This window comes from Xiphophorus maculatus, chromosome 6 (assembly GCF_002775205.1).
Source record: "Xiphophorus maculatus strain JP 163 A chromosome 6, X_maculatus-5.0-male, whole genome shotgun sequence".
NCBI classification, from domain to species: Eukaryota; Metazoa; Chordata; class Actinopteri; order Cyprinodontiformes; family Poeciliidae; genus Xiphophorus; species Xiphophorus maculatus.
The window spans coordinates 24,414,207-24,430,521 of NC_036448.1; the positions used below are offsets into that span (position 1 = coordinate 24,414,207).

The 16,315-nt window shown below is 36.1% G+C and overlaps 2 protein-coding genes across 3 annotated transcripts in view; one reads left to right on the forward strand and one right to left on the reverse strand.

Annotated features, from left to right (window-relative positions):
- Positions 1–1,763: 1,763 nt before the first annotated feature.
- On the reverse strand, positions 1,764–4,076 carry LOC111608938 (zinc finger and SCAN domain-containing protein 22-like). Its single transcript, XM_023335552.1, has 2 exons — positions 3,622–4,076; positions 1,764–2,862 (listed from the first exon to the last, which is right to left on the reverse strand). Exons 1-2 carry the CDS (start codon positions 3,917–3,919, stop codon positions 1,970–1,972), a joined length of 1,191 nt encoding a protein of 396 aa, XP_023191320.1. The 5' UTR covers positions 3,920–4,076; the 3' UTR covers positions 1,764–1,969.
- Positions 4,077–5,024: 948 nt separating this feature from the next.
- The window catches only part of LOC102221453 (dual specificity testis-specific protein kinase 2-like), a 40,936-nt gene continuing 29,645 nt past the window's right edge, over positions 5,025–16,315 (forward strand). Inside the window, exons 1-3 of one of the 2 annotated variants that reach the window (XM_023335547.1) lie at positions 5,025–5,433; positions 12,244–12,670; positions 15,545–15,664. In XM_023335547.1, the coding sequence (XP_023191315.1) occupies positions 12,554–12,670; positions 15,545–15,664 (237 nt within the window). In that variant the 5' untranslated portion in view covers positions 5,025–5,433; positions 12,244–12,553. Of the gene's footprint in view, positions 5,434–5,457; positions 7,042–12,243; positions 12,671–15,544; positions 15,665–16,315 lie in introns of those variants that run through there. The other variant, XM_023335548.1, reaches the window with a different exon arrangement.

The following is a 16,315-nucleotide window of genomic DNA, read 5'->3' on the forward strand; positions in this document are numbered from 1 at the left end:
ATTAGACAAAGCTGAAAACTCAGATCAATCCTGCACAAGAGAAAAATAATATAAACCTTATTAAGAAGCCTTTTCCTGTGACGACATGGGCTAAAATGTCTCAATTAATTTAAAAGAAACATTGTGCCAGTCCATGCAAATTTGTTTTGAACGACAGCCTCAACTTATTGATGAAGCTTTACTATGAGGCAAAATTCAGGCCATAAAGTTTAACAAGAAAAAAAAAATTGATATTGAAAATAAAGATTTGAAACTGACAAAAAAAGAAATCAGAAACTGAAAACAACCCATTAAATACAAAAAGTAGTTTTAAACATTGTTTTCAGCTTCATATCGTTTTTCAACTTCAAAAGATTTTTTTTTGCAGTTTCCAAATTTTTATTTTCAATTTCAAATTATATTTCTTCAGTTTTAAATCAGTTTTTTTTCCAGATTCAATTTTTCTGTTTCAAAATTTTCAGTCTATTTTTTTCTTCATTTGAACAAACTTTATGGCTTCAATTTACCCCCATACATTTCTAGTTTTATGGTGAATTTCTGGTCTTATTCAGGATAACATTTCAGGAAACCCTGAAACCTGACTGGCCAGTGAATTGATCAGCGCAACACTGATTATTTCCAAATACATTTACTGATTAATATAAGAAATACCTTAACAACCAATAGACCTTAACCTGCAAAACAGTTTTTTTAAATTGTTCAAGAAGGGAAAGTGACTAGAAATTTACTTCTTGCTAACGTTTGAAGAGCAACACAAATCTGTCATTGGATATTATGAATTACTAATTTAATATCTCAAAAAAACTATGATCAATTTTGAAAAAAAAAACCCAAACTAAAATAAACTGTAAAACTACTTCAGTTAAAGTTGTGTAAAGCTTTCTGCATGGTGTTTGCATGTTCTCCTTGTGCATTTGTGGGTTCTCTCTGGATACTCTCACAGTCCACAAAATTGTTAGGTTATTTGGCTTCCCTAAACTGGCTTTGTGTGTGTGTGTGTGTGTATGTTTGTTTATCGTGTGTGTCTCCATGTTGCCCTGTGACGGACCAGTGACCTGTCCATGGTGTAGCCACCCGTCTCTCACTCAGGAACCGCTGCACATGGACACATGACTCTGATAAGGAACAAGCAGGTATCAATGAATAAACAATTATAATTAAATGTTAACACATTCTAAATGTATTACTGTGAAATTATGCTGCTGCATAACAGCTTTTAAAGGCTTTTTACACATCTTTAAGAGGGGAACTAATAAATGTACAAGATGATGAAAGTGTGTAAATGTTTTAGGACTGAAGCAATTAATCAAATTAATTGTGATTAATCAGTTATTGAACTAATCGTCAGCTAACTAAATATATACTGCATTTAAGACGAAAAACCTTATTTGTCTGTAAATATGTTCTACCCAGGACTCAATTTGCCTTTTTAGCTTCACCTGGTTAAAAGTCTGTAAAAAATCTATTGAGCACCTTTTGCTATCCATTTATTAATCCAAAAAATAAACAGATTAATAAACAGCATGCTTTTAGCTGTACATACACCTTTTACTACAAATGATCAAGTGTTGATTGAAGGACTGCAATGTTATTGCAGCTATTCAATTATTATTTTTATTCAAAAAAGTAATTAAATTATTTGCATCTTTTAATGTATTTCAAATATTCGCTTAACTGGTTAAATTAAAAAATCTCCAAAGTTAGACAATTTTTTTATTTGATTAATCGATTAAAAGTCAAAAATAAATTACAAAAATAATTAGTTGTGACCCCAAAATGTTTTTCTTAATGAAAAAAACAGATGAATATTCAATCACAATAAAAGAATTAGTATTTGTCTTCAAATCCTAAGATGTCAATGGTATTGTAAAACAGTTCCACAGAAAAAATTAGCTACAATATTCCTGTAATATGGAAACACAGTAAATTCTAGCTTTTATTGTCTTCTCTGTATTTGAATTAAAACATTCTAAGAAAGAGCCTCCTTGTGAGTTCGTTGATGAGTGCGCAGGTTACTTCTCTGGGAAAAACTCTTGCCACACATTTCACACGTGTACGGTTTCTCCCCGGTGTGAATTCGCTGGTGGATCTGCAGATGGCTGATGCGGTCGAAGCTTTTACCGCAGAAAGGGCAGATGTACCATTTCTCCTTGATGCGTCGACTCGCTGCAATTTTGTGAACCTCCAGCTCATTTAAAGCAAACAGACTCCTGTCGGGGTTGAAAGCTGACGCGTTTTTAGTTCGCCGTTGTTTTTCCAAAAAGAGGCCAACAGCTGTTTCTCTTTCTGCATGGTGTGATGTTTGCTGACTTGGCTGTGATTGGCTGAAAGTCAGGGGAGCGCTGGATTTACTTGAAGCACCTTGAATCGTCCTGCTGTCCCTCGCGAGCCGATCAGAATGAGGAGCCTCTGCCGAGTTATCGAAAATGTCCAGAGAGTTTTGAATAAGTAAGATTTCTGAGTCCAGATTGTGTGAAAGCTGGTTTGGTTCGAAGAAGCAGTCAGACGCATCCTCCGTATCGCTGTCTCCCACTGAAACAGACACCCAGTGTTGGGTCTCTTGTTCTGGTGCTGCTTCAGCACCTCGTTGGAGTCGTTCATGGTGACCCTCTATGCTGCTTCTGGGATTCAAATCCCCTTCCTGCTCCACAATCTCAACGTCATCATCCTCTTCCAGCTTCACTACAGATTCCTCATCATCTCTATCTTTGGATTCACAGAGATCCGACTTACGTTGCTTTGCAGCAGTTTCATTGTCTTCCATCTGAACAGGTAGCAGTGCTTCATTATTCCCTGAAGAGTCTGCTTTATCCCGAAAGCTCTGATCTGAAGGCAGTGTCTGCACTGATTCTATTGAAAGCCCTGAAATAAAAACAAAAGAAAAACCCATTTGAATGAGAATGAAATGTCAAAGGGAGTCATCTCAGGAAGTTTAAGCAACAAAATGAATAATCTACAAATTAAATCAATTGTACCAGCAACCTGTTTATTATAAGAAAATTCATTATTATTATTTATCATGTGTAGAGCATGTGTTACACTATTTCTCACATGTAAAATTCGGATGCATCTAAATAAATTCAATGCTAGTTTAATTTCAGTATTCCAAATCAAAACTGAAGTTTATTTCATTACAACAGAGTGATATATTTCAAGCATTTGTGCATGTTAAACTGAATGGCTTACAACTCATAAAAACTCAAAATTTGAATATTAGATAATTGCAACAAAATAAGAATTTGTAATGCAGAAATCTCAGTGATTTTTAATGTAAAATTCTAACTTCTTGATAAACTAAATTTTGGTGTTTTATCAGCTAAAAGCATCAAAAATAATTTCTTGAAATATGTTGTGCAGTGTGTGCAACGAACCAATGCATTAGTTTTACATGACTACTAAAATAAATCAGATTGCTTTAATTCATTGAGCTACAACCGCTCTTACCATGTAGCAAACAATATTCTGTAATTAAAATTCTATGTCATGCATATAGCTGCAATTGTGGAAAAATATTAGGGCTGTTATAAAGATTTCTGACTTTAATCTAAGTATTTAGACGTTAAAGTGAGAATACTTAGATTTTTCCAGTTTCCCATCCAGTGTTTTAGCTGCTGTTCCTACCTTCGCCGGCAGATGGCGGCAAATTATTTTGCTGCTCTCTCCTTGGTAAAGATGAGGACTTTGCTGCTTGAGAAAGAGCCGTTAAACGCTCGTTTTCCATTGATATCAGCTTTCTGTTCAGGGCTTTAATTTCGCTCTCTCTCCGAAGAAGCTCCACCTGAACCACAGCGAAACCCTCCTCCCACAGCTTGCTGATTTCCATAACGGCCGCTTTAGCCAGCATGTCCATTATGGAGGTTAGCTTGCTCTGGAAAGCCACACAGTTGTTGTTGTTGTTGCTGCTGCTGCTGTTAGCCATGTTGCTCCGGTTCGCTGGCTAAAGCAACGTCAGTAGGCTTTTACAGGACTTTTGTATGCCTCAACAAATCCAACAGCAGCAGAGGTTCTCACCTTAAAAGTTCACATTTACTGATTTGAAGCCAAACCATGGATGTGTAATACAATAGAAACAGGAAACGGCCATGATCACGTGATAAGGATATTCGGCGCTCTTGATTGGCTACAATTTCTGACCAGGAAAATATGACATTATGAAAGTCAATAGTGCTTCTCATGTTTGTCCACTAGGTGGGGCTGCATTTCCATGTTATTGAAAAGAAGGTTTTACAAAGTAAAATAAATAATTTTCAGGTATATCGTTTGTAGGCAAGTGTTTTAAACACACAGACAATGACCAGTTTTATTCAAATTCCAAATCCAAAATATTTTGTCAACCAAAAAGGAAAATTAAATGTTGCTTTAACTCATATTAAGTCAAATTCCACAAAGAGTTATTGTGGATGGTGTTAACATATGTAATGAATGCAGTATACTTGCAACCTAATTACTGGTCTGGAAGGTCCCATCATGTTTTACTGCCATTTACCAAAGTTCACTCCTCTCTACTTTAGTGAAGACGTCAACTAATGGTTCTAAAAAAAACACTACTCGTCAATCAGTCTTTACTTATAGAGCACCTTTAATATGTACAATGTAAGTAGCAACAACGGGCATGATAATAGTAAAAACAATGAGTTTAACACGGCTAAACATAAAAAAGCAAAACCTGAAAAAAAAATACAGCTACAGACTGTTTTAATGGTAATAAGCCAGAAGAAGCAGACGTACCACATCTAAATATTGATTCTAATATTAAGATTAGAGTTAAAACTGTCTTCACAAATAACTAAAACTAACTAACAAGAAACGTTATTCTGCAATGTACATTGCATTGTTCCCTCCATCTATAACTATATAGATGGACGGAAAGCTGGAAAATATTCAACTAACAGTGTTTCTTTAATATTTTTAATCAAATTAACTCCAGCTATTTAAACCTTAATTAGCACATTTCCAACTTCAAACGCCACAAAGCAGCTCGCACGCTGATTGGCTGACAGACGTGCCCTTCCAAAGTGGGCGGAGTCAGAGCAGGGAGACGACGGAGCTGTCAAACACCGACAGTCGTTTGAAATATTATCAGAGAAGCGGATAACAAAACCGCAACACTTTACCAATGTGTAGATTAATTAACGACAGGAGCAGACTTTGTGTTAGAATTTGGTGTTTAACCGCTGGATAAAAGGACTTCTAAGCCGTCGTTGGGAGCAACTTGTTGTTAAGTGCGTGTTTCGCAGGCTCTCCCTCTCAGGCTAATGTGCGTTAGCTCTTCGCTCCGCTCCAGTTTTGTTGACAAAACTAGCCCATTCGCTATCGTTGAGCTAGCTGCGGTGTTTCGGAGTTAGCTCGTCATTTTCTCAGAAATGTATCCGGGTACAGGCATGGAGCCCAGCCCGGACTGTTCCTGGAAACTCCTCCGTGAAATAAAACTAAGTGAGTAAAACTTTGAACACAAACGGGGGCAAACCTTAATAATGGCCACTGCCTCTGGTATTTGTTTACATTTTCCCTCCGGAGTTTGTATTATACGTATAGCAAATTAACACAAGTCAATCTAGCGGTGTATGTATTTTACCACTTGTCTAATTGCTGTCATTTGCATCCAGGTAGTGACAGGTTTTTGCTACCCGCCCCATTAGTTTGTTCATTACTTGTAAGCCATTGAAGGTTGACTGTCTCTCCCTGTCAATCTTGTGTAAGTGCACACACTTACACATAGTGGATGTTTACCACAGTTGATTGCGGTCAGATATCAGACTGCTTTGCTTTTTCGTTTTGTGTGACCTTGCTAAATGTTTTGCTATTGTTGATTCGTGTGCAGAAGGAACATCAAAAAGATTATTTAAATATTTAAAGTGCTTTGCAGAAATTGTATGAGGAGAGGCAAAAACGCTCGTTTTAATGTATCTGATCCTTTTCAAACCAAATTCACTTGATTTATAAAGCACATTTAAAACAAGAAATTTGATTACAGTATTGTTCAGTAATAGAAAAATAAATGACTGATTGCAAAAAAGGCTCAGACAATAATAATGATAAGGAAACCTAGTGGGAATTTATGTATTTTAAGCAGTTTGTTTTCAAAGTTTGCACCGCTACTGACTAATCCTCAAAGTGTTTGGCATCCCTTTGTAGAAACAGCTGCCATGAAGTGTTGGGATAACTGTAAATGAATCTTTTACATCACTGTGGAGGAGTTCTGCCCCACTCTTAGTTGCAGAATTGTTTTGATTCGGCTACATTGAAGGGTTTTCAAGCATTAATGCGTGTTTAAAGTCATGCCACATGTTCTCAATCAGATATAAGTACATACTTTGACTAGGACATTAAAACATTGTCTTTCTGAGGTGGACTTGCTTGTGTGCTGTTTTCTGCTGCTCAACCAAAGTGCAGAGCAGCCCCATACCATCACACCACCACCACTGTTTTTCACAGGTCAATATGACCTTTTTCTGAAATTTTCTATATTGGTTTTATGTCACATTCATCAGGAAACACACCTTCATAAAAATACTCACTTCTGACTCATTGGTCTACAAAACAGTTTCTTGAAAGGTCTTGGAGGTGATTAAGAAGGTTTTGGTAAAAGTCAGACCTGCCCTTGTGTAAGTTTGAACTTTTAGATGAATACCAATCAGTCTGCTAGTTATTGTTAAACCGTGAAGACTGACCTTGATAGAACTTGGTTAGGCATGCAGTTCTTTACATAAGTTAGTGTTGTTGGAGTAATTTTGTTTGCCCGGCCAGGCCACTTCTGGGGTGGTTCAATACTGTTCCATGTGTTTTCCATTTGTGGATAATGGCTCTCGCTGCACTTCATTGGATTCCCAAAGCCATACAAATGGTTTTGTCACCATTTCCTGACTGTCAATTGCTTTATTTTTGATTGGTTCTTGAATTTTAGTAGTTCTGGGCGTGATGCGTTGCTATTTAAGATCCTTTAGCCTACTTTATGTTGTCGGATAGGTTCTGTCACTTCTTGATTCTCCAGGTCTGGCAGTAATAAAACCTGGTTGTGTCTCAGAAAATGTTACTATGAAGGTGGGCATCTATTTTATGTACACTCTTAATGAATAAAATAATTTTAAACTTTGTTCTGTATTTACACTGCTCATTACCTTTGCTTGTTACTGCAAATTGCTTGATGATTTGATACATTTAGGTTGGACAGAAAAACAAAAATCAGATGACATCACAGCACCGTAGCGGGAATCAAACTGGTCCCAAGAGGAACACCAGAATTAACAGCTGTACAGGAGGAAAAATCTTCCCAGTTTCATATTGACAACCAAGCTATTTCCTGAAATCTTACTGGAAATTTTTGGTAATTTAGAATTAAACTAGTTAAGTGTATACATCCAGAAATTTCAGAAGAAATAGCAGCTAGGAGATTGGCCTGCAGTTATTTAAATCTTTGCAGTGACATTAAACTATTTGCTGCAACCTTCACATCATAACATCACTTATCTTTTGATTTATTGATGACATGTCCCATTAGCCTGTAATCCACTAGGACACAACTGGATAGCTGTTCAGCGCCCTTCTCCAACCACTCCTACAGTATTCGGCCTGAGGCTGCTTTGGTGTTATGCCCCATCTGTTTTGAAGTAGTAACAGGCCACATTTTACACACAGAAAAAAAGCCAGACTTTTACATTTCCACCCTTTCCCACTCAGTGTCCCTTTAGTGTGGTATTCTAAATGCATACCATTGGAATACGAAGCCAGCAGGGTATAGTTTGGAAACAAATATAGTAATCAACATGGGTGGTTTTTGCCTATATTTGTATTTTATAACTTGAAACGTCATTGAGGGTTATTATAGATGTAAAACAAAATACACGTATGAGATGTATGAGCTTATTTTGCTTGTTTATTTCACTATATGAATTCCTCATCACTGGATCTTTGCCAGCATGAAAAATGCGAAAACTTTCTGTGATTCTTGCAGACTCTGTATTGTAGAGGTCTGTGGAGCTGCATGCGGCTCTTCAGATCCTTATTGGTAGCTTTTAATAACTTGGTGGAAAATATTATAGAACTGAGCAGAGTTTGTGTACATAAAGCTAAAAAAAGGCTGTGCTTAATAGCTCTTCAGGAAATATTTTTGATAGAATTTGCACAACAGAATGGCACCAAAAGTTCAAGGAATACTTTTACTAAATTAGTGTTTTTGTTATTGGGCTGCAAATGGTGCTTGTTTTTCAATTTTTGGATCAATATGGAGCATTCATTCAAGAAATGCATCCATTCTCTTCTTGTAAAAGTCTGATGTTATTCTTGGTTTTAAAAAACTAAAATTTTCCTTTTTCAATTTCAATAGCGAGCTAACCAACTTTATAGAGTAATTATTTATTGCACTTACATTTTTATAGGTCTAGAAAAATGTGTTTTTTGTAGGAGGAAAGCTAAATGACTCTCTGGATTATAAAAAGTTACTGACTCCTGATCTAAACAGTTATTTATCCAAACAAAACATTTTATCTCTTATCTGTCTCTCAGTGAGTTTGTTTACTTGCAGATCAACAAAGCAGCTATTGACCTTAACATAAAAACTTCTGATCAGATGTTTACTTAAAGTTGCAGCGTCTTACAAATGTAAATGTTTTCTAACCGTTCTAGCTTCTGCACAACAACACAACGCTTAGTTGAATTTATTACTTACTTACGCCTGGTTCACATAGCAAGATTTAAAAATTGTCAATTGATTTTCTAAACCTGAGAAAACCCCACATATGGCGATTTAAAAAATCATAAATATAACAGGTTTGGTCCTACAGTATGTGGTGTACAGACAACATGCCACACACAGACAGACTTCACTCACCAACATTACCATGTCAGATGGAAAATCCTGCAAAACCTCTCGAGCGCAAACGAGAGGTTAGAGTAAATAAACATGGCAGACGTGGAAGAAGCAACGGTGACTGTGGACTATTTTAAACGGAGAAAAAACAAGACAAAAAGACAGCTCTAACGTTTAGTGTGTCGTTTGAGCAGTCCGAATGGACCAGATCACTCTGACCACACCATGTACGGCAGGAATATCTCCTAAAATGATCTTTAGAGACATCACAATAACCAGAACATCTTTCAGATTGCCAAAAAGGGAAGAGCGGGTCAAAATCATCATAATTATCTTGCCCTTATTTAAGGGTACTGGAGTAAATGTTGCTGAACACAAATGCACACTTTTCAGATTTGTAGTTGCAAAAATTAAGACAAGTTTCAGTTTATCACTTTACATGTGCTGACAGCTATCACATATATGTTTCTTTCTATTAGTCTGCCAAACGAAATCCCAGTAAAATACTTTGAAGTTTGTAGTTTCTAGGAAGCCACTGTACATAAAACATACTGCAGGATGATCCAATTAGTGGTTCTTTTAGCCCATAAACTGTCGTTCTACATTTATATATCTGTCAGAGCTTTACTTCAACGTCTTGTTGTTGCTCTCAGCCGCCCCTGCTCTGCAGTAATTCTGCTGGAGCTGAAGACGGCACACTGAGGTTAGTGTTTTGTAAGATGCTGCACAAACCTCTGGTCTGCAAAACAGCATGATGGAAACTCTAAATAGCACCAGCATTCTATGCATAGCTTAATTGGATTGTTGCTCTATTTATATGCGACCTGATTATGGTAACAAAAGGGCTGCTTGCATGTCAGTTTCTTTTGCAAGATTATTTGAAGATTCAATTCAGTTTAGTTTAGCCACACAGTTTGAATTTCCAGTGTTTATTAAGGGGTAACTTTAAAAAGCAAAGGTAATATCTTTCCTCAAAACTGAAGTAATCCTTATTTAAGGATATTTTTTTTACTTTCTACAGCAGGCATGAGATGGTATGAGATTCTGACCAAACTGTACTTTTGTAGTAGAAATACCACATCTTCTCAGTATTATTGTATTTAAACAGTGGTGTCCCTATGAGGGGGGCAGAAGGGGCCATTTCTCACTCTTGAAAAATGCTTTCCATCCTACTTCCCTGCCCTGAAAATTATGTTCATTTTATAGAAAGGCATACAACTTCATCATCTTCAATGAAGACATAAATGTAAAACCCAATAAATAAATAAATCAATAAATAATAATAATAACAAAAATTCTTATTTCATTACTTTGGCTGAATCATGATAAACTGCCTCATTAGCAAAACTGCTACACTGCTTTCATAGACCTAAGCTTTTTTGTCAAAGGTAGCAAACATCTCATTCATATTTAGCTCTTTAACTTTTAGAACAGATAGAAGAAACAGAAAGTTATGCCTTTATTTCTCACTATCTTTAAAACCACAAAATAAAATCTGAATTTTTTTTATATAATCCCTGGTGCTTTAAGTGTTATGTTTAAGTTATAATAACACCCAGATATTCATTTCTATCAACGTGTTGGTTCTCAGTCATCCAGGACATGTCAGAACTAAAAAAACCTTAAAATTAAAGCAACTTAACAAGTTATAATTTAAAGAGGCCATACCTTGTATTGGGAGCCATTTCACAGAAACCGGGACAACAACAAAAGGGAAACTCTATTTATTCCATCTCATTATAATGATTTTAAACTGTAGCTACAATATGATGGTAAATTTCATTGGTTTTATAAGTTTTAGAAACTTGAATAACTCGATGCTGATAGTGTTTCCAAGCCTAAGCTGCAGTTAATAAGCAGTGATGGGTGAATTTGCAGGAATCAACAATCAGACTTGTGCTCATGTTTGGTAAGAAAGGGTAGAGCACTTGATGAAGGGGTGTGAAAACAAAATCTCTTACTGGCTGCTGCTCACTGTTATGAATAACGAGTGAGCTAATGTTCTACTTGCTGACCTATTCTCGTCGATTCGCTCACTTCCTCACTAAAAGTGTCTTTGCTTTTGCGTTTGGATTGAAGCCTTTTGGAAAATAGGCAGGAAAGTTCATGCCTGGTACTTTGGGCTTGTGTTTGTCTTGGCACAGGCCAAAAAATTTAGTTTTTTCTGCTGTACCATATTAACAAGGCATAAAATGAAGTGTCATTGATAAAATAAATACTTTAAAAAAAAAGAAAGAGGAGGTTGAAAATCCTTTTTAGGGCATGACTGGGACAGAAATGGGTCTCTCAAGCCATCCAGCTGGTCTGCAGCAGCAATCCTAGTTTGTATATTTCTGTTCTAATCTTTATAAAACTCACTTAAGTTTTTACATGTATTCATTCTTATATCATTAAGCTGAATCCGTTATATTTTCCTCCTTTTCTTTTACTTCACACTAACTATTTTGCAACAAGGTTAAACTTTACATGATTGTTTACCTTTTCTAAATTAAGAAGATAAGCCACTGAGTAGTAAGCCAACTGTGCCTCAGGTTTTAAATATCATTGCACATCAGCTTTATGTGACACAAGTTGACAAAGTTGCACAAGTTAATTGAAATGTGTTCAAAAATGGTCTTTGTCTTAAATGCTCTATTTATATTTTTACGTTGAAAGTTATGATACAATCTTACTTTTTTATACTAAAGGTCAGTTTTAACATGTCTAAAGGAAAGATTAATATAGATTAGAGATGCACCTGGGTTCTCTGTTTCGTTTCCCTTTGAGTTCTGACATAGTAAATGGAAATTTTACCAATTCAGTTTTATTTGTTCAGTTTTACTTTTCTAAGGAATGTTAAAATAAAAGTGATGCAAGTCACTTGGTAGAGACAACAGTTGTCACAGCATATATTTGATTAAACAGTTGTTAAAATAAAACATCTGTTTAAACATTAAACAGTTTGTTATACACTAACATAATATTATGTGACTATCTTATATTAGCTCTACATTAATGTAAAACTGATGTATTTCACAGCAGTCATGGTATTTGTGGAAAAGGTTTGCTGCATTAAAGAGTAAATCTTCCTCTTTCTTATGTTTCTCTAAGATTATGAAAGCTACATTGTTTACATTGAGAATAAAACAGTGCTGTAGCCACAGGCTTCCCTTCCTGCTCCTCTCTGTACCCTGCTGACTTTGTTTTGGCTGGCAGAACGGTCCAAAACTTGAGCTATTCCCCAGCTTATCTCCCGTAATTGAACAATCGGCCCCTTTAGCAAACCATTACGTTTGTTTTATTAATCCAGAGATCTGTCTCAGTCTGCAGAAGTTGTTTCTATTGCCTTCATTGTAGCATTACTTGCATGTATGTGGTCCTATCAGCAGTTACCTTTTTGAACAATAAATCTCACAAAGCACTAATTCTTTCATATTTATTTCCCCCCCCCCCCCCAGCTCTTCAAGGATTGTCGAGCATGTGAAGATCTTGTCGTTTTGGACAATTCATTCACAAGCAGTGAGGAACTGGACCGGTTGGTAACCGTAAAGGGCATGAAAACAGGGACATCCAAAGTAAAATAAGAAAAAAGTAAAACCTGAAGTCTATGTGTGTGATATATCTCCTACCACAACTCAAACTGAACACACACCGTGCTGCCGTGAAACCCTCGGCACCGTTAAGACACTCTATTCCTCTTGTCATGTGGGTACATTACAGAAAAAGGCCCATATTACCCTCACTGGTATCAGCTTCTTTTACATCGCCATGGACCGGAACAAACGCAACTCTATTGCTGGGTTCCCAACATGGCCGGAACGCCTCCAGGAGGACAGGGATGGAACCGGAGGCGTAGGAAACTGCGAGATGGGCCAGCCCTCACAGGTCAGTTCTTACACCTTTTGGTACTTAATGAACGTAGGGGATGCTGTTGAGGCTAATTTGTGATACAAAGGCCAAGGATCTTATCAGTTTCCATTCACAAAAGTTGAATCTATACAGTAGGGGAGTCAAAATCATTTTCATTTTGGGTCATATCAAGTTTATGAATGTTCCCAAAGTTCTGGTTGTGTTGATAAAACCTGTTAACAAGCTGTTGAAATATTAATTACATACTTCTTAAAATTAAATAACACTAAACATCTTTTCATATTGATGATTGGAATTGTTTTCATTATTTCACAGATTCTGTGGTGCTAAATTAGAAAATATTTGCAAGGAATTTTGCAGTATTTGAGCCTATGTATGTTGATAAATATAACTTTTCTTCACTAGCCATGTTGATTACGGACTATAACTTGAGATCAAGTAAGGCTGAGGCAACAGTGGAGTAGAAGTTAGAAATACTGCCATTGGTTACCATGGTTACCCACCATTGTCATGCTGTTTTAACATTTGCTAGCATGTTGACGGCGTACTACAACTATTTGCCACACCGTGATAAAACAAATCATGCTACCAAGTTGACATTAGTGAATGGGAGACGCCTAAATTTCTCAAGCATGTTTCATGCAGGCGAGTTAATAAATGACGAGAAAACCATGGAAACGGATGGAAAATAAACATGTAGCTGCGGTCATCCAGGCAGGTAGCAAACTCAGTCATCAGAAATCAAAAGTTCAGGAGGCAGTGTTAAAAATAAAACCTCCGTCAGTGGCACCGGGCGAAGAGATATGAATTGGCTGCAAGTTGTAAATAATTTTATTAGCCTAATTGAAAATAGTTTAAATAGTTAATATTCTTGGGGTTTTTTCTGCAGGCGACATGCACGGTATAGTGGGTGCTGACGCAGTGTGACTTCGATCGATAATCTCTCTATTGAATATTGAATAGAAAAAAAGAGAAGTGCAATTATTGTGTATGAATTCTGTGAGGTTTTGTGTAACTGCACTTCGGAGGCTGAAATTGGATCAATATTTAATATATTCAATATTAAAGGTTCCAACCCTGAGCCTTCATGTGGCGTTTTACCCTCTCCGCAACGACTCTTAATTACTTGGAGCAAGCATGAAATAAAAATGAGTAATCTTTTGAAGTTCTCTTACTGTTTTTATGTGATAATAACATACAGTTTCACAAAGTATATGTATATATATTTTTTTGTTTAGTCCTTTTAATGAGTTTTTTTGAAGTGGGTGAACTGCTTTTCTTCATTTTTCATAATATGGAAAAGGCTCAGTTTGCATAATCTTACTCAAGAGAGAGCGTTTTATTGCTCTTCTTGTAAAGGTTGGATGAAAACCTAAAAAAAGAACCAGATTGGTTCTTTAATTTTGTAGTAAAAGTAAATAATAGGGCTGTACTGTATTAGAAAGCCATTCAGTGGCTATATTATTGGTAAAATTTACCGCAGTGATATAAAATCCACATTTTCTTACGGCTCTTTTAAAAAAAATTGTTTTTAACTGTGCTTCCAGCACTCTGTGAACTTTAGCCTCTTGAACACAGTCCTTTTCTGCAGGAAGTCTCCATTCAACAGGCCGAATTTCTTAAACCCCCGACAATTTGTATACGTTGGCAACATATTGTGAAGCTCAAATATATGTTTATAAAGCTATACATGCAAGACTGGAAATTCTTACTTATTAATTACTTAACCTAGGCAATTAATTTTGATTACATACATTTTAACGTGTTAAAAATTTTAATGCAACTGATCACTTTTTAGCATTCTTTACATACAAAGTTTTCGGCTGGAACTTTGTATTTGCGTGTTTCTGTTGCGCCTGTAAATCTGGCACACAACAATATCCGCAAACAGACGACAAAACTGCTTCTCTGGGCCCAAGGGAGTTCATATTTGCTTCAAAAAAATAATCTGATCGGTTTCTAGAAAATACTATTTTGTTTAAGTTGTGCTAAAAGGAGTTAGTCTAGCAGCGAAGCTATTCAAGGCTAAAATAGCATCTCAGTGCTAGGCGAATAGACGAGTCGGCATCCACATGAAGAAGTATTTTTTTCAAAAAGTTGCATGAATGATCAGAGGTTCCTGAAACACTTGAAAGGGTGTTATAGCACTTTGCACCAATCTGATGGTTGAAAAACAAACAAAAAAAATCAATAAATATCTTGAGCTAAGATGTCTACTTATTCAATAATTTAACTGCAATTCTTTTTTCTCGAATTGAAAGTGTTGACTTTTGTCAGTATCTTCTTTTCGATTTAAATGCAATTAAGTAATTACTGACCCTGCAAGTAATTCACCACTATTTATGAGTATTTATTTTATCAGTGAGTCAAGTAGGTTTTTCGGTTCAAGACTGTCCTTTATTTAATAGGACCCAGGGCAAAAGATGACTTTTTGAATTGTAAAGGTTGTTATTGATGGGAAACATCCCGTAGTGATTTGTGCTTTTGACAGCAAACATCCAAAATGAACAATTAGTGATTCTAATCCATTGGTTAAACAATTTATTTATGGATTTTTGCAGATTTTGATCTGCAAAAACACAAAAATATGCTTTAGAATAGAAATATTGCACCTTAGTGGGAGAATACAAGTGTACCAGCAGTAAATTTAAAGGTAAAATATGAATAAAATGATAATAAGAGACTGTATAGTATCAGTTAAATTGAAAACTGTGGTAAATAGGCTCCAGTGTGTGCATCTCCCTTCTGACTTTCTCCATCTTTTACCATTTATTTTCAAGTTTTTGAGTTTATCATCAAGCAAGAGGCTGTAAATAACCAGAAAAGTGTGGGATTTGGAGCATGAATATTATGTCACTTTTTTCACCTGTTTGTTGTTCTTTCATCCAGGTGGGCAGGGTGTGTCCGTCCTCCTACAGAGCCCTTATCAGTGCCTTCTCCTGCCTGACACGCCTTGATGACTTCAGCTGCGAGTGGATTGGCTCTGGGTTTTTCTCTGAAGTTTTCAAGGTGGGTGGAGAGCGGAAATTACCTCCCTGTTTATCCTCTCTGAAGTATTTTTTTATGCTGAACCTTTAGATCCTTTGGATTTTCTTCTCATGTCCTCTCATTTTTGATTTCACACATCATCACCCAATTAGGAAAATTACAGAAGCGATAATAGGTCTTTCATGACTTTTCTATGACTCATTGTGTTCTTAAGGTTAGAATATCATATGAGGAAAAAGTTGTGAGCAATTACCGTTTTTATTTTGATGGAAATGTTGAACTGAAGGTATTTTTTAATTTGATTTGACTCTGTTGACCCTTAGTGAGTTGAACACTTTGTGTTATCTTCAGTATCTTTGACGTTTTGAGGTCAAGTTGAACATCACTTAGACCCCCTTACCCTCCAGGCGTGTCACTGGAGGTCACACAAGCACTTTCACAACTACAAATCTGACGTTTTACAAAATACTGTCATCTATCACAGTATTTCCCGCTTGCTGAATTATTGGAAGCCTGTCTGAGTGAAAATTTATAAGAACAATTTTGGTTTAGATAAAGTGTAATGGCTGCTAGTCTTTAGAATAAAGCAGAGTTGTACAAAATTGCACTTAATTTTGATTTTGTTGTCATTTTCTGATGTAAATCAATTTTTTTGACATTTTCTCAGGCTTG

Bases quoted from the DNA above. Each gene is read 5' to 3' on its own strand.
- LOC111608938 (XM_023335552.1), bottom strand. From the start codon at position 3,919: ATGGCTAACAGCAGCAGCAGCAACAACAACAACAACTGTGTGGCTTTC. The intron at 2,863-3,621 runs GTAGGAACAGCA...TTTTTATTTCAG, and splicing joins GCCGCCATCTGCCGGCGAAG to GGCTTTCAATAGAATCAGTG.